The sequence below is a fragment of the Felis catus genome, chromosome B1 (assembly GCF_018350175.1).
Source record: "Felis catus isolate Fca126 chromosome B1, F.catus_Fca126_mat1.0, whole genome shotgun sequence".
Classification (NCBI taxonomy): Eukaryota; Metazoa; Chordata; class Mammalia; order Carnivora; family Felidae; genus Felis; species Felis catus.
The window spans coordinates 146,596,755-146,620,796 of NC_058371.1; the positions used below are offsets into that span (position 1 = coordinate 146,596,755).

General features: G+C 36.8%; 1 protein-coding gene across 3 annotated transcripts in view; it reads left to right on the plus strand.

Annotated features, from left to right (window-relative positions):
- The window catches only part of ADAMTS3 (ADAM metallopeptidase with thrombospondin type 1 motif 3), a 267,417-nt gene that overhangs the window by 94,452 nt on the left and 148,923 nt on the right, over positions 1 to 24,042 (plus strand). For all 3 annotated transcript variants that reach the window (XM_045056232.1, XM_011281725.4, XM_045056231.1), the window contains exon 4: positions 21,796 to 21,952. In XM_045056232.1, coding sequence (XP_044912167.1) covers positions 21,796 to 21,952 — 157 coding nt within the window. The remainder of the gene's footprint in view (positions 1 to 21,795; positions 21,953 to 24,042) is intronic.

The window sequence follows — 24,042 nt, forward strand, 5'->3', positions numbered from 1 at the left end:
TTCCCAAATAGTGATACAATTCAACTTAATCATTATTCAGGAACCTTCAACTCCTATCTTAACTTCAGGTACAAAACTTAATTTGAGGTGGCTTATAGACTATACTGTGTAAAACTAGAACCAAAAGGCTTCTAATAGAAAGTTTAGGACAAAGATTTCTTGAACAGGACGCAAAAAGCAATAACCCTAAATATCATTAATAAATTGAACTTCATTAAAATTAAAAATTCTGTTCATCACAAAACACTGTCAAAATAATACACAAGCCATAGATTGGGAGAACATATTAACAACACATATATCTGAAAAACAGTTTATGTACTGAATAGTTAAAGAAATTCCACAAATCAGTGATGAAAAGGTGAACAGTCTGATTTTAAAAAATGGATCCCGAATAGAGCAGACATCTCACAAAAGAAGATACACAAAATGTCAGTAAAATACATGAAAAGTATGGTATACAGTTGATCCTTGAAGAGTGTGGGGGCCTGGGGACAATGACCCTTGCACAGTTGAAAAACCATGTATGGCTTTTGACTCCCCTAACACTTAATTCCTAATATAGTCTACTGTTAACTGGAAACCTTACCAATAACATAAACAGTCGATTAACACATATTTTTTATGTTATTTGTATTATATATCTTATTCTTCCAATAACACTAGAGAAAAGAGAATGTTACTGTGAAAATCATAAGGAAGAGAAAATACATTTAACTACTTTCTTGAAGTTGTTGAAAAAATCCACATATAAGTGGACTCACACAGTTGTTCAAGGGTCAACTGTATTCGTACAATAGAATACTAGTCAGCAATAGTAATAAGAAACTAATGTTCCATGCAACAACATGGGTGAATCTCAAAAATATTATGCTGAGTGAAAAAAGCCAGATTAAAAAAGTCTACATACACTATGTTTCTATTTATAATGAAGTCTAAGACTAGATTAAAAAAAAAATTATGATGATAGAATCAGAAAGTAATTGCCCAGGGATTGGAAAGAGAAACTGACTAGAAAGGGGCATGAGAGAACCTTTTGATTCCAACAGTTATGTTCTATATTTTGTTTTTAGTGTTGGTTACACAGGTGTTTGCAGTTTGGAGGACTTGGACTGAATACCTAAGATCTATGTTTTTAGTGTGTGTCAGTTAGAAAATGACACAGATAAAAGTAGTGGTAATTTTCTCATCAGAATTCTTTTAGTAAAACAGTAGAAATCCAAATTGAATAAATATATTCCTCTCAACCCCATGGGACTCAATGAAATCATTTTGATTTTATTTACGGATGGGAAAAACTGAACATTTTTAGTTTTCCTGATCTATTCTTCTTGTATAAACTTCTCACCTGCAGGGGCACCTGGTTGGCTCAGTCAGTTAATCATCTCTCGATTTCAGTTCAGGTCATGATCTCATGCTGCGTGAGATCAAGTCCTGCATTGGGCTCTGTGCTGATAGCCCAGAGCCTGCTTGGGCTTCTTTCTCTCCCCCTCTCTCTCCCCCACCATTCTGCATGTGAGCGCTCTCTCTTTTTCTCAAAATAAATAAACTTTAAAAAACAAACAAAAGACTAAAACTTCTCACCTGTACCGTGCTGTATCTTCACAGGAAGAAGGAAAAGTGTGTCCAAATGCACAAGGGAATATGGGCTGTAAGGAGTTGCTGTTGCTGATATGAAAGGTGTGGTTGAGCATCACCATGGGCCAGGTGTTGAAAGGCATCTAGGCCTACTTGTTGAAGGAATGAGTTGACAACAGATGAGGTGTTTGGGGACTGAATGTGCATTAGATACTTATGGTAAGAAGTGTAGACTTCATCTTCTAGGGAGCAGATACCATGGAACTTTTTAACTGAGAAAGTAATCCTCCTACCCCCACTCCCCGCTGCCCCCCAAGAAGTTGTTAGAGAGTAAGCTAAAATTTGGAGAAACTCCTGGAAGGGACATTAGTGTATGAATGTGGTTTCTACTATAGAGCAATCGCTCGACAATGAAAATAACTTTTGGATTCTAATATTTTACCAGATTTTGATGCATGATTATCAAATGGGATTCGGACCTTTGTCTCTTTTGAAATGTGTTTGAAAAATACTATGATGCTTACCTTTGCCTATTTGATGCTTTGTTACATTGCTTGTATGACATAGTTATTATTCTCTCAGGCAATTACAAGTGACCCTTATCAAAATTGTGAAGTTTGAAATATTAGTGGCATTTCACTCTAAAATATTTTGCTTTTTTAAAATTTGAAATAGAAAAGCTATTAAACAATGTTCTGTGCATCTTCTGAAATTTTGCATTGGCATTATAAGACATATTCCTTTATAAAAAATCATAAATATCCTTCTTAATGAACTTATAGACAATTGAAGAGTAAAAAAATGCCTCAAAAATATAATTGAAGATAGGAGCCACATTTTTTTAGGGGATTATTGCTTTTGGAAATGCATTTTAAAGCTTCAGCAAACACCTTTTCAGAAAATGATTTATTTAAACAAAATTCCTATGCCAAGGTAAGGCTTATACCAGTAACATAGCAACTGTAGGTACACATTTAATTTTGTGAGAAAGATGGCAAGAAAAATGTCTTGAGCTTGAAATGAATGTCTGCTGCCAATTCAATAATGTAAAATATCTCACATGAAGGAAAATCACTGGTTACGATGGTGATTTCTTATAACATTTTAATCTAAATAATATGATTTTGTCATTCATGTTTTAAAAAAAAGGATCTTAGGAATTGTTAAAAGATCATACTAGTACTGTTAGTTGTTACATACATAGCATTTAAGAAATCCTTCCTTTAAAAAAAAGGAAAAAATGATGGAAACAGATGACTGCATTATTTGACTAAAGACTTACTCATACACAATTTCATTTAAAAGGATCTAAAGGTGATGGAGGGAAAACATGTGGCTTGGCACTTGAATGTCATAAAGCAAAGTTAATATACTTTATTCAGTACAGCACTTTAAAAAATGAACTAATTCTTAAAAAAATAAAAAATGAACTAATGCTCAGGAAGCTAAATATTTTTTTGTTTTTGTCCAAGGTAATTAGTTACTGTGATAGTAAGACTTCTGATTGCATTTTGTGAATAAATAATAAAATGGTATGTACTGCTTTTAAAAATATATTTTTAAATTACCATTTATTAAATTACATTGGTCCATTCCCAAGGTCCCAAACCACAGAAAAAATAAATATAGCTTTATTTTGACTTTTCTTAATATACCATATCAAGATTTTACTTTGTGTATGCTTAAATATTTGCTCCTTAGAAGATTCTACCAATTTCAAGTTAGTACATTATTATTATGCACTGTATAAAACTCATAGTGAATAGATGTGTACCAGGAGTTAGGTAGCCCTGAGTTTTTGAAGGCATAGCAGTTGTCAGTGCATGCTGTGATCTTAAGTCGATCTTTTACATTTCGTTTTAGCAGTGCTGTTCTTTTAGTGCAGTACAGAGAGGGTGACCCGTGTTCCTGGTTTGCCCCAGACTAAGGGTTTTCCACAGGACATGGGATTGTCAGTGTTAAAACTAGATAGAGTATTATGCTAAGGAAATAAGTGGGTCAGAGAAAGACAAATACCATATGATTTCACTCATATGTGATATTTAAGAAACAAAACAAACAAGCATAGGGAAAAAAGAGAGAAAGAGAGAGGCAAACCAAGAAACAGACTCAGCTATAGAGAAGAAACTGATGGTTACCAGAGGGGAGGGGGGTGGGAGTAGGTAATAGCAATTAAGGAGTGCACTTGTGATGAGCACTGGGTGATGTCTGGAAGTGTTGAATCACTATATTGTACACCTGAAATTAATATTGCACTGTATGTGAACTAACTGGAATTTGAATAAAAAGCAAAAGAATAAAAAAATAAATAAAACTAGGTCAATCCTGTCAAACCTAACAGGTTGGTTACTCCATGTCCTTGAGACCCTTTCAGGGATTCTGTGAGTTCAGATTATTTCCATAATAATACTAAGACATCTTCCATTGTCATTCTCACTCAAGTGTACAGTTGAGTTTCTAGAGGCTACCGGAGTGTGATCGATATTACAGCTGATTGAATTCAGGAGCAGGTGGGAGAATCCCACTGTCTTTTACGACGTCAGACAAAACGATTTGCAAGAATATAAAATAATGCCACTCTTTGCACTAAATTGTCTTTGTTTTGAAAATCATGGTTATTTTTTCATAAAATATGTTATTTGTTTTGCCCTATAATGCACTCATTATTTTTACTTTTGCGTGAATTACAAATATTTTTATAATTTTTAAAATTTTTAACAAAATAAATACCAAGAAACATAAGCTATACAAACACAGGCTCTTTGGGGAGCGTCAATAATTTTAAAGAGTGTAAAAAAAAAGGGTCCTAAGACCAGAAAGTTTGAGAAACACTGCTTTAGAATTTTTCTACATGAAAGAAAGAACTTTTATTTATGAACAGTATTATACATTGAGCCAATCAGCAGGATTTGTTTACGGCACCGTGATTCCTCGTCTTACTCCTGTTACCCGGTGCCCTAATTTTCATACATGTAAAGGAAAGTGCTGTCAGTTTACTCTGGCTGACCTCTATCTAAATCACAATAGCTAAAACTCAAAAGGAACAAAAACCCCAAACATTTGTGGGAACCCAAAGAATGCAAAAGTTCCATCACACTAAACACCCATCCTGTTTAATAGAAAGAATCATATAAATAGTAAGAATGCCTTTGTTTTCTCCAAATTGCCTGTATTGTGCCATTAACTGCTATTAGTGTAGTGCCTATTGTTAATATTAATGAATATAAATATACACATGATTTTCCCTAGCTCAGACCAGAAGGAGTTCTTGTAGTATTATTAGTACTGAGTATCAGAAAAAGTCAAAGCCACGTGGCGCTTCTGTGGCCGTGGTCCCCTGGAGGACTGGTTCATAGTGGACCAATATTGAGACCTGGTGGAGAGCTTTGGAATTGGTAAATAGTGTTGACCACACAACCTTGAGGAATATATTCTTTGTCAGCTTTTCAACCTAAACACTTACTTGAGAATGGGAATTAGTGGTAGAAATTGGATTCAGATCCTGGCCGTAAAATCCTTGATATAAACTAAGGGGGGTACAGATTCATGGGCAAAAGAGTAGCAATCTGATAATCTTTGTTTCCATAAATTGATGCAGAGTTTTCTTTTATAAATATCCAATTACTTTGAGAATATCTTAGAAAGTTGTTTGAGAAATCTTTGATGTCAGATAGTTGTTTTTATTTTATTTGTTTAATGTTTTATTTATTTTTGAGAGAGACAGACAGACAGACACAGAATCCGAAGCACGTTCCAGACTGAGCTGTCAGCACAGGAGCCCAACACTGGGCTTGAACTCATGAACTGAGAGATCACGACCTGAGCTGAAGTCAGAAGCTTAACTGAGCCATCCAGGCTCCCCTGATGTCAGATAGTTCCAGTGGTGCATTGCTTCCATGATGATTCTTTTGAAAGCGACTAGTTTTCTTTCCCAAAGATAACTCCCCTGATGAGACTTAGTGATAAGTGGTCATTTTTAGGCGAAGGAGTTTTGCAAAATACCCATGTCACAACTTTTAGCTCTACTTTTAATCATTGCCTTATTGAAGAATGTCTCATAATGTGAACAGCATGGGCAAACTCGACATTTGAGGAAATAAATGCATCCATTCATTGCACAATCATGGAGCACCTCCTCAATGCCATGTACTGTCTTAAAAGAACAGACTGCCAATTAGAAGTTTCAAAAGTTAACATATAATTTGAACAGAGTTGATATAACTATCCACAGTTTAAGCAGAAGGTAGAGTTTGCTCTTTCTGAACTATGAAATGTATTTCTCTTTATTCTTTGAACAGGGAAAGAAGTTTATCTTTATTTATACATATTCAATGTTGAAAAATTCAGTACATAAATATAACTTCAGTTGACATGTTGATCTATAGTCAGCACTCATTATTCATACACTGCATATTTGCAAATTTGCTTACCTGCTAATATTTACTTGTAGCACCAGAGTCAACACTTGGGTGTTTTTGTCATTATTCATGGACATGCACAGAGCAGCAGAAATTTTGAATTGCCCAAATGTGCATGTTCCTAGCTGAGGTCAAACAAGGTAACTCTCTGCCTTCTTGTTTCAACTCTCTTACTGTAGCAAGTATCCTTTTTGTGGTTTACTTAGTGCCACATTTTTTGCAGTTCTGTGTTTTTTTTTTATTGGTGATTTTACTGTTTGAAATGATCCCCAAGTATAGTGTTGAAGTGTTGTCTGATATTCTTAAGCACAAGAAAGCCATGATGTGCCTCATGGATAAAATATATTCATTAAGCTTTGTTCAGGCATGAATTATAATGCTTTTGACTGAGAGCTCCATGTTAGTGAATCAACAATATATTTAAATAAGTTATCCTTAAATAGAAACACATTGAAAGTAGAGTTACATATTGTTTGCTCGATGAAAATGTTGTGACCAGGGGCTTTCAGGAATTGAACCCTATATTTCCCCTAGGAGCAATGGTTCAGCATTTGCTAGTTCAGTGTTCATTTGTTCTTTATAAAATGAAACTACCATGAATAATTAGAATAGACTGTATGTCTTTTAAGGGATTTTTATATCCATATGTACACATGATTTTTAAAAACTAAAATAAAGTGGAGCAAACTATCGATGGCATTTTGCTATTTCCCAAACATTAGAGTTCAGCATCTTTTCATGGCAGTACAAATGTATGAAGAAAATTTTAATGTGGCTGTGCCATAATTGAAATATTTATCTTTATTGTTCCACTTGGTACATATAAATTTAAATTCCTACAAGTGGAGATGCCAAGTCAAAGGATATATGCATTTTTGGGAATTTCGATCCACATCATCAAACTATCCTCCTAAAAGGCTGCAATAATTCATAATTCCAATACTAATGTTTAAGAATGTTTGTTTCTCCATAACTTTGAAGAACTGGGGATTATCTTTCTTTTAAATCTTTGCCAGTCATAAAGAAATTAATGGGGGCCACCTTAGAATTCTGCCTTGCCATGGGACCCAACCTCAGCGTGTATGAGTTAGTTGGTCTACAGCGGAACTACAGGATTTGCATTCCTTACGGATCTGAGATCTTCTTTTACTCTGTAAGGGTAGAAAGAACATCAGGTTAGGAGTTGAAAGATATGAGTTAAAGCTTTAGCTGTGCCACTCACTATATATATGACTTCAGGCATGTCATTTAACTTCAGTCCTAGTGTCTAAATAGCACAAGAAGGTTTTAAAGATTGAGCAAATAAACGAGGAATGGGCTATATAAGTTTAAATTGGCATTGTTATCACCGTTATACCACCATATATGTGGACTTCAAACACGTAGGTGCATAACTAACTTTTCTTGGGGTACTCCATCCCTGCTGAATGGATGTGAGGCTCCATTTGTTTGTAGCCTGTCAATCTCAGAATGCAGACCAGCATTAGTCTCTTTACTCTTTCTTAAAGTGGCTAAAGATTAGGATGTACTCAGGTTTGAAGGCAGAGGCTTGCCATCTGTATTTGATAGTTAGCATGTATGGCCAGCTACTCTTTCACTAGGATTTCACCATCCTTAATAGTCCAGTTGATTGATTTACAGAATAGTAGTAGGAAGCTAGAGAACCCAGCCATTCTATAAAAAATATGCTCTGTTGTTGAAAAGAATTTTTTTGTCTAATCCCAACTCGCATATCTGTGATTTACATTTACAATTTAAAAAGAATAAAAAGCATTAATCGGCTGGCATACATAATGGAAAGCACACCTCTTGTTCTTTAGAAATTTTGTAAGAAATAACAACTACAAATGCTTGGAAAATCGTTTATACGTAAGCATACTATTTAGCAAAGATTGTGACATTAAGGGACATATTTTAATGACAGCTCATAACTTCAATAAATTTTGTTATAGAATGATACCATGTTTGTGTGATATCACATTTTTTTCATATAGCACAGGTGTGGGAAGAAAGATTCAGGAGGATGAAATAAAATGTGTGAAACTCTGGACTCTGTGCCTGACACACGTTAGATCAACAAATGGAGCTATTCAAAACAACAAATGCTTTTGCCTCATTTTCAATGTGCCAGCATTAATGCTGAGTTTGAAGCCAGGTATAACTTTTTGGACAGATAAGCTTTCTCCTTTTCTTGAAATGATACATATTAGCTAATGCTTCATCTCCGAGCAAGAACATTAGAAGAAACTCAGGATAGGAGGGGAGGGCAGTAGAGCAAGTGTAAATTCAGAGTGAAGGAGAGAACTAGAAAAAAATCCTTATCCACAGAGCTTGATAGTGGGGATCTGCTACTGAACTAGCTGGAGAAATGCTTTAGCATTTTAATGTGACTTGCAGGCAGGGTGGGGCTTTTGATCAGGAGCTGACATTAATGATCAGGGTCAGCTGTGGTTAAAGCTTGTTTTTTCCATCATAAGAAGATCATCAGGGAAAAAAGTCAGTATATTTCAATACTGTAAACTGTTTTGGGCTGTTTCGGCCATTTGGCAGATCTATAAACAGAGTCGGGTTTCACTGAAAGAATGAGAACCGAGAAATATATGTTCCTTCGTTCCAGCTGAGGTGGATGCTGTTCCAAAGGAGAACTAGTTTCTGTGTTAATTTCAAGAATTGGATCTTGTTATTTTTTCCCCTAAAAATATCACAAATACCATAAATAAATATCCTAAAAAATATGAAATTTTGGCACTTAGTTTCTCTTGGTGTAAGCTAAATATTATGATTATATAGAAAGTGTAAAAGAGCAGTTGCATTACTGGTTGTTGGTGCCATCGGTATGAAATAAAGTGGAAGGACGCAAGGCGATTTCCAAGCTCACTCTCAGTTTCAAAGTTCTGTCATTTTTACTAGCTCTCTTTAATACCTAAGTCTGATATTCTTTATTTAAATTTGTAATGAAGTAGAGTATCTGTCAGAGTCCTGGTAGGGAGCAGTGACAGGCTGTAGGAGGTTTAAGTGAGAAGAGTTTCATAAAGGGACTCTTTAAAGAGGTACTGGCAGGGATAAGGGAACCAAGATGAGGCACCCAGAGCCTATCAAGAGCTGGGTGTTATTATTGTCCCAAGGCCACAAGGGGTAAGGCCGGGAAATGGTATTAGAATTGGGGCCATGGTAAAGGGTACCTGAGGGGTACCGCTGTCAGATCTGGGGTGTGGCAGGGATGGAAAATAAAGACAAATTCCTAACCTTTCTCTTCCATCATCTGACATGAAGGATGCTGGGGGAGGATATTACCGGCCAGTCTAAGAAGTGGCATATATCATTTTCGTCCACATTCCATTGGCTAGTATCTGGACATATCTAATTGCAAAGAAGGCTGGGGAATAAAGTTTTCCTGTGTGCCTAGAAAGATGAGTAAAACACAGGTACTTGTGAGTACCAGAAGCTTCTGCTATAAAAGGATCAAGAATGACTCCCCACTTCCTGACCAGAACACCTGGTGGATTGTGGTTGGTTAGGACGCTATATTGGGCTTTCTTCTCATCTGTTGGTTACTTTATCCATAATAACTCTGGGCTTTTTTCTGTCATTACTACTTGCTCTTCATAGGCTCTTTTTTGGTTATGTTCAATATATACACATCTTCTAGATTTTTCCCATTTCCCTCTGTTGGAATAGCACTATTCCTTTACCCTGCTTTATTTTCTTCACAGCACTTTTCACTATATTAAAATACATCATTTACTTACGTGTTTATTGTTTTAACTAGTATTTTAAGCTTTATGGGGTGGTGACTTTGTCATATTCCTCACTATATCCCCAGTTCCTTGGAACAGTGGATGACCCTTAGTAGGGACCCAAAAATTATTGTGCAGAGGAAGGATCACAGGATTTCATGAGTCACTGTAGCCATTGGGCCATAATTCTCCTTTCTAGTCTTATTTATATGCCTGATGGGTGTTCTATATGTATCACTTTTGTTTCTCTCCTTACAACTTACCCTTTGTTCTCTTTAGATTGATTTATATTTTGCGTTATGGGTATACTGGCTAGTCGGATAAAAGAGTTTTCATTGAATAAACCAGAAGCCATCCTAAAGTCTTACCAGTCCATGTTCTATTTCTAAATTCCTGTGTATGTTCTCGGGTTTCTGTCTAATTGGTTACTCTTTATTTGTTGCTGATGCCTTCCAATTTCCTTTGCTATTGTTCCCACTCAATTCCTGTTAATAATCTCTTACCTCATCTCAGGACTCACCTTCTTTTCCCGCCAGACTTTTCCCTTGTGTTCTTGTAACAGTTTTGGACGCTTTGTCTCTATCACCCAACCTTCCCTCTCTTTGCTACACAACCTTGTGTAAACACTCAAAAATACTCTGTAAGGATCAAGTGTTTGCTTTGTTCCCTGGGTGTTCTACGTCTGTCTTAACTCCTTTCTTCCAGCTTTCCATTGTTGTGTACCAAACCACCCAAATTTAGGGTGTCAAATAACTATTTTATTATGTTCATGGATTTTGTGTGTTAGGAATTCAAAGAGGGCCAGTGTGGATGATTTATCTTTGCTCCAGAATTCTGGGTCCTCATCCGGGAATGCTCAAAAGACAGGAGTGAGTTGAGTGGCTGAGCGTTGGGATGCGATGGAACTGGTCTTCAATCACGTGTCTGGTGGCTAGGCTGAGTGATACGCAGGCTTGGACTGTTACCAGAGTGCCTGCACGTGGCCTCTTCATATGGCTCGGACTTCTCAGTGTGGCAGCTGGATCTGAGAGGGAACATGTGGGGAGAGAGTGTTCCATGGGCCTGAGGCAGAAGCTGCAAGGCTTCTCCCTGGCTAGGCTTAGAAATCATGCAATGACATCTTTACCACATCATTTTAATTACTAGTCAGAAAAGCTGGCCTGGATTCAAGGGGAGGGCAGTTAAACTCTACCTCTTGATAGGAAGTGTCAAGGTCATACTGACAAAATCAGTGTGGGATGGAAGATTGTGTTGTAGGCCATCTTTGGAAAATAAAATCTGCCACATTGACCTATGTCTGACTCATGGGTTTTCCTTTGTTTAACTCGATGAGATTGAAATGACCCAAGACCTTGTTACTCAAAGTATTATACAGGGGCCGGAAGCCGCAACATCACCTAGGACTTTATTAGAAATACAGACTCTGAGAGTACTGAATCAGAATCTGCCTTGACAAGATCTCAGGTGATTCATTTACATTTTAAAGTTTAAGAAACACTTCCCTAGGAGGCATTGACCATGATGTGGGGTTGCCAGTATTCACCCAATGGCAGAAAAATAGCAAGTGCTGAAGGAATAGTTGAACGGATCTGGACTGAACTCCTATTTACAAGCAGAATTTCTATACTTTACATTATACCTGTTGTTACTAATTTTCACATTATTAATGTTAATTGTAACCTTGCTTATCTTTTCAGAAAGTCAGTACATCTTCAATATGTGTCCTCAAAACAGAGTATATACAATCCTAGCTTTAATAATTAATCTCCTTGACTCGAGGTTTGGAATGATTATGTATTTTGGTATAAATTATAATGCTATTTTGAATAACTTCTAAGGTCAAAAAGTTAGTTTCTTTTGGATTTTGCATTCCCTTTGAACTATTTTTTAATTGTTGAATTTACAAAGCTTTTTCTCTTCTGTGACATTAGTAGATATTTATTTTCTACTAAATGAAAGAATATACTTTTTACTTGTTTCTTTTAACTGTTAATTTAAGACACCCTGACTTATGCTGCAAATTTCTTAAAAACCTGAAAAGTGTATACATATTTTATTGTATCTTTAGTAGATGACTATTATGTATTTTAATTATAACAGTGTTCATTTCATGGATTCCATTTACTCATGTTTCCTTTAAATAGTCATCTTCTTAAAATTTGTTTTAGCATAAGGGAATAAATATCCAGAAATTCATTTTGATTGGCACATTATTTTTTAAAGCAGTTTTTCTCAAACTATAATTTCCAGACTACTACTATTTGCAGGATCTGAAGTGCTTGTTAAAATTGCAGATTTCTGATCTCCATCCCAGTCCTTTTGAATCAGACTCTCTGGGTTGGAACATGGAAAGTCTCTGAGGTTGGGACCTAATTTCTTTGGCACACTGAAGTTTGCGACCTACTTTACATTAGTCTTATAATCATATTTTAAGTTATTTATCATGGGAATAAGTGGGTCTTGGGATGTTGGCAGGGAAGAGCCTTTCAAATTCCCATCTCTAGCATTGGAAGATCATTTAATTGGAGATCATTTTAAAGATTATCTAGGAAGACTCATCATTTTTCAGATTCTGAAACTGAGCTCCAGAGAGCTTAAATGGCTTTTCAAAAGTCATACTAGTTAGTAGCAAAGCTATGGCCAGAACCCAAATCTTGTCAGCCACACTAGGTTCCTTCTTTACTCTAAGACAAGGTAGGTTCATCTTATCTTTAAGCCTAGTGGTTAGGTGTATTGGTGGGTTAATGGCAAGGTCATAAAGGAAATCCTGAACATTTGGTCAGAGAGGTCAGTTTTCTGAACTGCCCATGTTAATAAAATGAATGTTTGCAGTCTTTGATTTTATCAGGGCTTTTTAGTCACCTTTTTTTTTTTTTTTTTTTTTTCTTTTTCAGCATTTTTCTTGTATGTCCTTGGAAACTTCATCATGACCTGGGAAAATTACTAGATAAAATGCCTTAACATGAAAAATCAACACGAAAAACTAAATCAGATACACTAGGGGGTAATTTATTCTCTTTATGAAGAGGAATGAAGCTTTTCTTTAAGCGAATACAGTATTTTATATGCCAGAGAGTCCATAAATGTCAAACATTTATGAAAACCATTTTACTAGAGATTTTTAAGACTTTCTGAAAGTGAGGATCAGGGAAACTTTCCTCCCACCCATCTTGAAATTCAATCCCCTTCACAGCCTTCTCCCTCTTCCCTTTTGTACCCCATCCTTTCCCTCTGTAATTGTGTTAGCATAGTAGCTATGGGTGAGTCATCATACACCCACTTTCTTTTTACATTGTTCAATCCCTACGTTGACTTTTAAATTCCAAAAGGTACTTAAGAGTGTTGCGTGATGTTAGTTTTTCAGTTTCCTTCCACAAAAGAAAAATTCAACTATGTTTTTTTAACATTTTTGGATATTTTACTTTTATCAATATGTAGCACCAAACTTATTATGACTGCTGTACATCCGTAGCAGCATATTTGTGAAATATCGGATAATGCTAACCACTGTTGACTAGTTCCATAATATACAGTGTTAATGAAATAAAAATGAGCCAGTTTCTCAGAAGAAGTAAAACTGTTCCTGTTACTAAAATCTGAGAGATTTGTTTTTCTAGATTCTCACATAGCATAGCAAACAATATACGGTACCGAAAGAGGTCCTCACCAACAAACATGCTGTTATTACAATAATGAACTTCTTAAGGCATTTCTGCATAATCTACTTCATAACAGGTTGATGTTTTAACACTTTGCATAGTTTAATGAAAACAGTTTTATTAGGGGCCCAAATAACTGTATACCCTGGCTTAACGGAAGCAGGAGCTGGTAGTGGAGATTAGAGCAAATAAGAGGAACTAGACTGAGTACAGAAAACCCTTTAGTCTTCAGGAAATCTTCCTAGAATTTTATTTCTTGCAACCTAGATTTTGATAAGAATCGGGCAACAGAGGGTTGGAGGTTATGTTTTTTAGGTGAAGAACTGAAATGATTATATCTAGTGTTGTTGGTTAAGGTTAGATCCATTTGCTTTAGCAGTTAATTGAATCAGTGTTAATTAACTGGGTCAAGGTGGTGTGATTTTTTTTTCTTTTTAATTTAGGGCTCCAATCATTATACTTGCCTGAATGGACAACCTACTCCCTTTCTTCATAGAGGAGATTCTGCAAATATACATTTTATCTTAGCAATTTGTACGGGATTATGTTAAATGTTGTTGGGATTCAGAAGTCATCCAGGAGGATCATTGTTGAATGAAATGCCAGCCAAACTCAAATATAAACCTGGGATTTAATCAGATTTATAGATATTTTGATTCAGCTGACACCTTACTCAGCATCTCTTAATTTCCAGGCATTTGCACAGTTAACATAAATAATTATAATAAAAGATTGACAGTGATAAGTACTTTAGAAATACAGATAAAATGCTGGACTCCAAAAAGAGTAAAAATTAATTCTGGCTTTAGAATAGGTGAGGACTTCATGGATATCAATGACATGGCTTGGGGGATATTTTAGCTACTTCTTAATTTTCATAAACTCTCTCCAAATGCATCCCAAATAATTAAGTTTCTTTAATGTAAGAAAGAAATGCTGTCTTTGGTTACCAAATACAGCTTTGAATCAGTTCTACTCACTCTTTTCTTGCTTTTCTCAGCTATTTTGTTTTCTTCAGTGCCTTCTTTGTAGAAATTTGGGGGATCATTGAGACACCCCCTTGAAATTCAGGAAAGATTTGGAAATCATCTTCATGTAATGACATCTGTCCATTCCAATGAAAAAATGAAACCGGGCAATGTGTCTATGGGTACACTAATAAAATAAATATTGGAGGAACCAACAGAGTGAAGTGGGAGTCTCAAAATGTGTTGTCAAGGAAACTTAGTTAAGATGGAGTTGTTGTACCACTAAGGTATAAGGATAGTCTTTTTTGAACATCATATTTCCACTTATTCTCTCTCACATACATACACATGCAACATTAATATAAAATTTTCTCAGTGCCTCTTCTCGACATTTAACTTAAGCTAAGTTTAAATTAGTCTAAAACTTAATAGACCTTAAAAAAGCAAAAAACAAAACACAATAGACATTTGAAACTAATTGCTTGTCTATGCTATGACCTAGTATAAGATGGCGGCAAATTTAGCACAGAATAATGGATTTTGGTTGACTTCAGCTTCAATAATATGGTATTTGGCACATGTTTCCTGGCATCCCCCAGAATCTATCAGGCCCTACTCTCCTTCCTTAATAGATTCAAGAACCATTGTAGTCAAGCAGTATTTAGGTGTCACAATTAAAAATTCCATAGCATAAGTTTTTTTAGATTATCTGACCCAGTTTTCAGGAAAACCTTAGTAATTCCTGTTGGAACTCTTTAAAATATCTTTTATACTGATTTTTATTTTAAATCAAGTTAACACAATTTAGTCCTTTCTTTGTGACTGATGTTTGATATTATTAACGTATAGAGACTTGAGTTTTACATTTTTTATTGGGCTTTATAGTTTACAAAGGGCATTCATAGACATTATCTCATCTGAAAGTCCCTGTACCCCACACCCTTTATTCTTGTTTGCCATTTATACTCTGATGAGAATTAGGAAACCATCTAACCTGGTTTATTAGAACTGGGTGTCAAATATGGCCGTGAGGACCCCTCCTAGTGAGTAAGGAGTGTGGCCTTTGTGATAGCTGTTTCCATGCTCAGAGGCTCTTTGGCTTAATTCTGGATTCTTGGCAGTGTCTGTTGAGTGATGTAGCTGGAAGAGTTGACCAGATGAGAGGGGAATTATGCAGCTGGATTTTTAGCATAGATCATTGTTTTATAAATATCCCCTCCAAAATGCTGTCAAAGGGCCTGTGTGAAGACTTAATTAAAACAATAAAATGTGTTTAATATAATGTGCTTGATGCTGTACTAAACATAATAAATATTTTAAAAATTGATCTGTGTTAAAATTTGGAAAGTAGTTTGAGAACTACAATAAATATTTCCTGAATTGTTACATGGGACTAGAGAACGGTAAATGTGGAGGGCTATGTGTCATAAAGGGAAATTTACAAAATATTATCTTGATATTATACATCATTTAAGTAACATTAAAGATGGATTAGAAATGATTGCATCTGTTTAACAGAATCTTCCAGGACCATATGTCATCTTATGTGTGACATTTCTAAAAATTCCCACATTATAATTTAAAAGTTGTAAATACCTGGCAGCAGGATACATAATACCAGTATTTAGAATGCCATGGTCTGAGACTTCATTTTATATATTGGGTTTTATTCCTTCAAGTCACTCTGTTGTATTCTATTGTGAAATAAAACTAGGGATCTGAGAGCAGGAGTGCATTATTTAATATTGGGGCGTGACAGTGCATGGTCTTTGAGCTTCCAACAATGTTCATTGAATGCATGACTCCCTAAATGAATATATCAGTGGATAAAAGAGCCTTCAGTACTTAACTGTCAGTACTGATGATTTTTTGCTTGGGGTGACCTGGTCTAAACACACGAGTATTGGGACACCTGAGTGGCTCAGTCAGTCAAGTGTCCTGGTCTCAGGTTTTGGCTCAGGTCCTGATCTCAAGGTCATGAGGTAGAGCCCAGCATGGACTCCAGTATGGAGCCTGCTTGGGATTCTCTCTCTCTCCCTCTGTACCTCCCCAGCTGGTGCATGCATGTGCACTCTCCATATCTCAAAACAAAGTAGAAAAACAAGAAAAAAAAAGCATGAGTACTTTTTGAATAGTTACCCTATATTTGGTGAGAAAAAGTGAGAGGAATCAATATAGTGTGGTTGAGAAGAGCAGCAGAAAGATCTACCCATAATGGCTCTGACTAGGATCTGAAATCTATGTGGTTTGACTGCTTGCTCTTCCATAACTCTTTGTAATACCTTTTCAGCCCCCACTACTCTAAATCAATATTTTTGTTTGTCTAGTTTCCTTCTCACAGTCTTCATTCTTTGTGCCTTCTTGACTGCAGTGACTTTTATTTTGATAACACTCTCACTTACTTAGATTCCCAGGACACAGTACTCTGTTTTTCCTCCCATCTCCTCTTGCCATTCCCTTTCAATGTCCTAAGATGTTTTATTTTCACTTGCCCATTTCTTACATTAATTTCTTCTCCCACTCTCCCTCAAATATTAGGCACCTACTTTGACCCCGGCACTGTTCTGGGCCTAGGGAGGCAGCAGTGAATGGGACAAAGTCCATGCTTGGTGAAGCTCATGATCTGAAAGGGTGACAGTCATCTAGGCTATGCTTTGTGGGAAAAACAGGATCAGCAAGGAGCCCATTGTGGCTGGAGTGGAGCCAGGCAGAAGGAATAAGGACACTGGCCCAGGATGTGGTGAAGCCAAGAGCAGGGGAAGCCCAGCCATCCTCGTAAGGGGAGTCAGTGAAAGCAGAGGAACTTATGTTTTAAAAGGCACCAAGTATTTATTTTCTCCTGTAATTACTCATTCCTTTTTTCCCCCCTCTCTCCCCTGTTCTCCTTCCATTGCCACTTCTGCTACCTGGGCTTTTACTTAGCCCACGTTGCTTTCTTTCTAGCCTTTCTTCCCGCTGACAGGTAATGGTCAGATCAGTCTTCCCAGGCCACTTTCTTCTCATCTGCTGATCAACCCGGGGTTGTGGTTGGTCTCCATTCTGCATGTTAAAGCTCAGACTTGAGGGGACACCGTTCTCCACTGCATCATTTTCCAGAACTGCCCCACACAGACTCTAGTCTGAACGAGTGGGTTACTCACTGTTTTCAGGCATGTGTGGGGCCCTTGCACTTCAGAACCTTGCTCAAGCCTGGACTCTCTCACTTCTAGTGCCTTCTCTCAAACCACTGGCATGGAAGTCCTTGCACCTCTCAAAGACCACTACAAGTCTGGGAAGTTGTTAACCTTTTGCCTATACCATTCGTTCCTAGAGTCTTTCATTAAAAAGTGTGTTGAAAATATGCTTTGTACTAGCATCATCTAGGTGCTGGTGCTTATGGAGACCAAGATGAAAGAAGAGAGTCTGCCTCAGGAGCTGAGAGTGCTGTGGGGAGACAGAGGATAATAAATTTAACATTTAGGTAAAACGACCTGGAATTTGTGTTAAGGGTCATGAGAGAAAAGAACACTCCTCTCCGGGTCAGAACGCTGGGCTAAGATGGGCCCTGATTTGGATGGGGGGTACCTAATGTAGGAAGGGGTAAGGAAGTCAGAAAGTGTAACATTTAAGCTGAGGCTGGAGAATGAAAAATAGCCAGCTAAGGGAAGTATGATGTGGTGGAAGAGGAGCCTTCTAAGTAGAACCAAAACCATTTCAAAGGTCTGAGGCTGTGAAGAGCTTGGGAATATTGCAGGAGAAACGAAACTGAACAAAGGCCACGGAGGCTGGAGCATAGTAAGTCTGGTGAGAATGGCGCCGCGTGGGGTTGATGGCAGGACCAGATGATGCAGGCCTTGAAGGCCATGATAAGGAGTGTGGTTTTAAGTGCAATGGGAAGCAATTGAAGTGTTTTAAGCAAAGGCATGACACGATCTTATTTGAAGTTGAGATTGCCATCTGTTCATTAAAATCCATTTGTTTTTCTCCCTGGGCACACAACCAGATTCCATTCCTGGGTTCTCTTTGCAGTGGGCTTTAGGCCATGTGACTCTATCCTATACTTAGAAGTAAGTAGTAGTGGTGAATAGCTACGTGGTAAATAGTGGTGAATAGCCCCTCGACTAGGGCTAGTTCATAAAAACCTCCCATGTGGGCTCTTCAAGGTGTTTCCCTTCTGACTGGGCAAACTTGGGAGCTCACATGGAAATGCTAGAACCACTGTCAGCCTGGACACCTGCAAGGCTATATGCAACAGAGTCCCCTCGCAGCTGACCTAGAACTGCCCTGAGCTTTTGTGTGAGCAAGAGTGAAGCACCTCATGTGTTGAGCCATTACACATTCTGTCCATTTGCTACCACATTCTGGTTTGTCTAAAATAATAGGATAGTGTGAAAGAGAAATTTTGGCTGTGGTGCTCTATGAGAATGTGAGACAGTGTGAACAATAGCAATGGCCTAAGTGAAGCCCCCATGGGGAATAGAGAGATTTCACTTGAAATAGATTTTAGATGATTTGGGGTATAGAATTAGCAGCTCCTACTGACAATTTGCTGTGTATAGTCAGCTTGTGGGGGGAAAAAAACACCTCACTTGATTTGATTTTCAAGTGTGATATTACTTATTTTTTGTACTTACCATAACCTACCTCACTGAATACCTTTAGGCATATATTTTATTCATTTGACTAGCTTGCCCTAAACTAGGGAGCGAACAGACCATGTCTTTGAGAAGTTTTTACTTACTATGGTGTCTAGTATAGTGCTTTAGATAAGCTTCTTTTTTCATTAAACTTTGCTTAAGTTAATGAATGAAAGGGTAGGCTCTCCGAATTTTTGTCCATGGAGTTGTGTGACCCAGCATTGCCTTGTCATTGATGTCACCTCAGCCTGGCTTAAATTTTCATTGCCTTCTAAGGGAGAAGTTTAGCTGTATCAAATTTTTTGTGTTACCTGTATTTGCCCAGTGAGAAGGGAAACAGCATAAGGAAGCCCGCATGGGAGGTTTTTATGCGCCAGCCCTGTTCTTGGTATTCACCACTACCACTGACTTTCCTGGGTAGGATACAGTAACATGGTTCACAGCCAACTGCAAAAAGAGAGCCAGGAAATGGGATCTGGCTTAGTGGGGAAAGTAATATCACGGGGCCTGGGATTTGAATGTTTGCAGTAGAAGGTATGTAGAAATGTTTTTTAAAGGCATGTGAGCTAATCCTCACTGCCTCCCCATCACTTTCAAGTGTCCCCACCAGCTATTGCCCATTGCGCAGAGTTGCTTCAGTGACCACTGTTTCCATCCACAGTCAGGCACTCATCTGGGAGAATCATTATGATTTATGGAAAGTCTCAAGATAGGAGGCAGTTTCCGTAATCCAAATGAGCAATGATGAGGTCTGTAACTAAGAAAGTGGTGGTAGAAATAGAAGGATGGGATAAGAAACTCAGAAACTTTATAGAACCCGGTGACTAGATGGATTTGGGGCAAAGAAAAGACTAGAACAAGGATGAATACTGAAGCCTCATGCTGATAAACTTCAATTTGTAAGCTTAAATAGATATCAAAAGACCAGTGTTTTCAAGATAAAGCCAGTTAATGCTGCCTACCACCAAAGGGTGGCATTAGCATTGAGACCGGACATTTAAGCCCAGGATGTGGTACTGCTGGTTGATGCGTTATATATTTACTGTGTTTGTGCTTAGTTGGGATGTGTTTTGTGAATGTTACTAAACCATACATGCCTGCTAAGGGCAAAAACAGCGATGTTGAAATTACTGGTAAAAAGAGATACAAGAATAGGACACCAATACTAAATAGATTAAAATGACAATTGAAAATCATGAGAAAATATTGGAAATGATATTCGACAGTAGGTAAAGATCTAATCAGGCCTCTTGTGAAAAACCCTGTATTTCACAGTACAGAAGTCGGGGAAGAGTAATTGACCAGATGAGAAAACAACTCCAAATATGGGAGTTGCGTTTGGAAGACCAGCATTACTATTGAAGGCCCATTAGCTCAGTGTTCTTTTTTAATGAAGGCTAGAAGTTTGTTCAAGAAGCTAAAGACTAAGCATGGTGAAGGAAGTGTGGTGATGTTTTCTTGTGAGACGTGGTCACATAGGTTCAAGGGCTGTTTGTGCATACCAGGAGGTGGTTGTTGATGTGTATGTGGGGACACCTTAGCTTCTAATATTTCCTTGTGAGGCTTACACAGGGGAAGGAGGGGACAGAGTGAACCAGGTAGAAGAAGTCAGAATGGAAACTGGGGAACAGAGTTGAATGCAATAGAAAAGCTACAGTCAGAGGCACGTTTGCTGAAAACAAATGCTATTTGTAGCATGTATCTACCTTTCATTTCTGTGTTGCTCAACAGAGAGTGATGGAGCCATTAGATCAACAGCTAGAGGGGATGAGAATCCATAAGGCCCCGCCTATGTTCTATGAGAGCCAATGATCCCATATTTGAAAATATAGAATAAGCTGCGAGCCTCAGATGAAAAATATGACTGACTTCTAGATCCAATGTATATTTCCAAAATAATTATAATTCCCACACCGACACATTATTTCTTCAACTTGGTTTTCAAATAAGTGTACTGAAATTTAAATTAATACTACCTATTAACGTATGACCTTTAAAGTAGAAATGTAAGCGGTAACTATTTGACTATAATGTGAACTTGACACCTAATGAACCAGTTTCAGACAAAACCATCATTTCTATTCAGCTAGAGTACTGAATATAGTCCTGGTATTTTCTAAGTAAAAGGTGAAACAGTCAGAAAAAGACTAAATATTAGAGAGGTAGAAGGCAATGAATACAAGGATAACCTTTTTAGTATGGAAGGATGAAACTTGAGGAGGAAAAAACATGAGTAAAATCAAGTTAGATTAAGATAGGACAAATAGGAGTTAATTCTTCTAATTAATAAATATTGCAAATGCAAGGTTTTTACTGAATCTTAAAGAGGCTATTTAAAGTGAGAAATACATTTATTTACTGAGTGCACTATGGAACTCATTCTTCTCGTACCATAATGGTTTAGAAGGAAACTGTAAACGAGTTACAAAAAATGCTAAGCATGCACGTACAGCATATTATTATGGGATATTAAGAGACGTTTCTTGAGTTTATTTCCCCTGTAAGATTTCTTTTAGAGATAAAATACCTGTAGAATATATAAATGCACTTCTTCTGCAGTCTGATGAAATTTGTATGTTGTGTAATTTTCTTTTCTTACCCTAAATTTCTTATTATACCTTATGTGAATTATTTTATTCTTGTCATCTATGAATTTCTGCCTTCTATGAATTACTTAACCATTTTAAATTTTTAGCCAAAAGTAGAAAGAAAAAGCATTCATTTTCACAAATTATATTCTTGCCATTTAAAAAGGTACTTGTGAGCTAAAGGTGGCAGATACTTCTTTTCAAAATTAACACATTTTATGCTTTCTCTAGGCTGGAATGATAAAAAGTGATAATGATGAGTATTTCATTGAGCCTTTGGAAAGAGGTAAGCAGATGGAAGAAGAAAAAGGAAGGATTCATGTTGTCTACAAGAGATCAGCAGTAGAACGGGCTCCTGTAAACATGTCGCATGACTGCTACTACGGAGGTAGGCATCTTTGACGAGGCTTAATAATTATCTGTAATTTTAAGGTATGATGAAAACAACTCTCCCAATCCATTAAGGAAATGTGACTGTCATGTGCTCTTGCATAATGTGAAGGTAGCAAGAGAAGTTTATAGATCATGAAATATGGCCTGCCTTTTTTAAAACATGTAGCAGAATATATGTTATAGGTATTATTTTATTCTAGTGCAGTATTGTGTCCCTAACCAGTTATTTATGACTTCTTTTATAGTTTCACATTAAAATGATTTTTTCTGTAGCTTCTGTGAAAACTTGGAAATATTTTTGCCTTCTAGAAGTATCTCAATTGTGTGTTATTAATACTATTTTCAAACTTTTAAAATGAAATATATTGACATGACAGAATAATAGATATGTCATAGACACATTTGCAAATAAGAATGCTGGGGCGCCTGGGTGGCTCAGTCGGTTGAGCTTCTGACTTCGGCTCAGGTCATGATCTTGTGGTCCATGAGTTCGAGCCCTGCGTCGGGCTCTGTGCTGACAGCTCAGCCTAGAGCCTGCTTCAGATTCTGCATGTCCCTCTGTCTCTGCCCCTCCCCCTCTTGTGCTCTGTCTCTGTCTCTCTCTCAAAAATAAATAAACATTAAAAATAATTTAAACAAACAAACAAAAAAGAAAGTAAGAAAAAAGAAAATAAGAATTTGACCTTAAGGTCTATTTTGCAAAATCATATTTTTACAGTATGGAAGGGAGAATGAGTTGAATGTTCTGTCAACTTTTGTTTCATAATAGGCTGGACCACTAAAGTCAATGAAATTATGGCATGGGAAGCTTTTCTAGTTTGTTTGCTTTTATGAAATCTGAAGGTAATTTGTTATTAAAGACATGTTTTTATAAGTTGAGTATACAAGTTCCCTTTCTGGAAGAGAAAGGAAATTTGAGAATCTATGTTTTTTTTAACCAAATTTCAGAAAGGCTATATTTATTTTTGCCGGGCCAACTATCTGAATTAGAGATAATAGAAATTTCGCCTAGGGAAATGTCAGGGATATAAATAATCTTAATTTAATAATCTAGATTCTAGATTAATGATATCTTGCCTTTTGAGACTTATTACCTAGTTTGATTTTCAGATACCACCAGTTTCTGTTAAAATGCCATACTAGTGGGATAGTAGAGTTTAAAATAAACGTAAAAATTGAGGCACCTGGGTGGTTCAGTTGGTTAAGTGTCTGACTCTTGATTTCAGCTCAGATTATGATCTCACGGTTAGTGAGTCCTGAGCCCTGTCTTGGGCTCCGTTCTTGGGATTCTGTCTCTCCTAATGTCTCTCTTTGCCCTTCCCCAGCTTGTGCTTGCTTTCTCTCTCTCAAAATAAATAAATAAACTTAAACGTTTTATTTTAAAACTAACAAGACCTGAAGAATTATTGAGAAATATCTGATTTGAAGCAACAGCACTGAATTAATAGACACAATACTATGAAATGTGTACCTATCCTAGAAGGTCACTGTGATGTAATCAGAAGAGACTGCACTGCATTTAGACAGATGTTAATAGTACCTCTAAAATTTCAAGTTCTTCTGTTATCTTAGATTAATATTTAACCTTTCTGAGCCTCAGTTTATCTGTGAATGAAGAATTAAAATATGTTGCACAATTATAATAAGTATTAGAAATAGTATATGAAAATTGTTGAATGTAGCCCTCAACAATAACGGATGGTTAATCAATGGTAGCTGTGGCTGTTGTTATTGGTATTAACTATTAAAATCAATTATTTTAGGCAAAGATGTATGTGTTAGGAGTTTTAATTAAAAGTTAAACAGGCATTGGTTGCCTTCATGTTGTGAATACATTACTATTAGTTCTTATTTCTATTTTTCATGTTTGGAAAATGTCATTCTAAATCAGAAGACTGGTTGTATCAAAGGGTAGGTAGGAGAATACAGTACTTTTTCTAGAGTTTAATTGTTAATATCTAATATCTTTTGTGAGGCAATGGTTAAATATCTTTTTAAAAAGCATGGCCTACATGTTCTAGAATTGTATTAGAGGGCTGGAAGCCAGGTAAGTCACTATGACTTTCCTCCCAGTTGCTCTTTCTG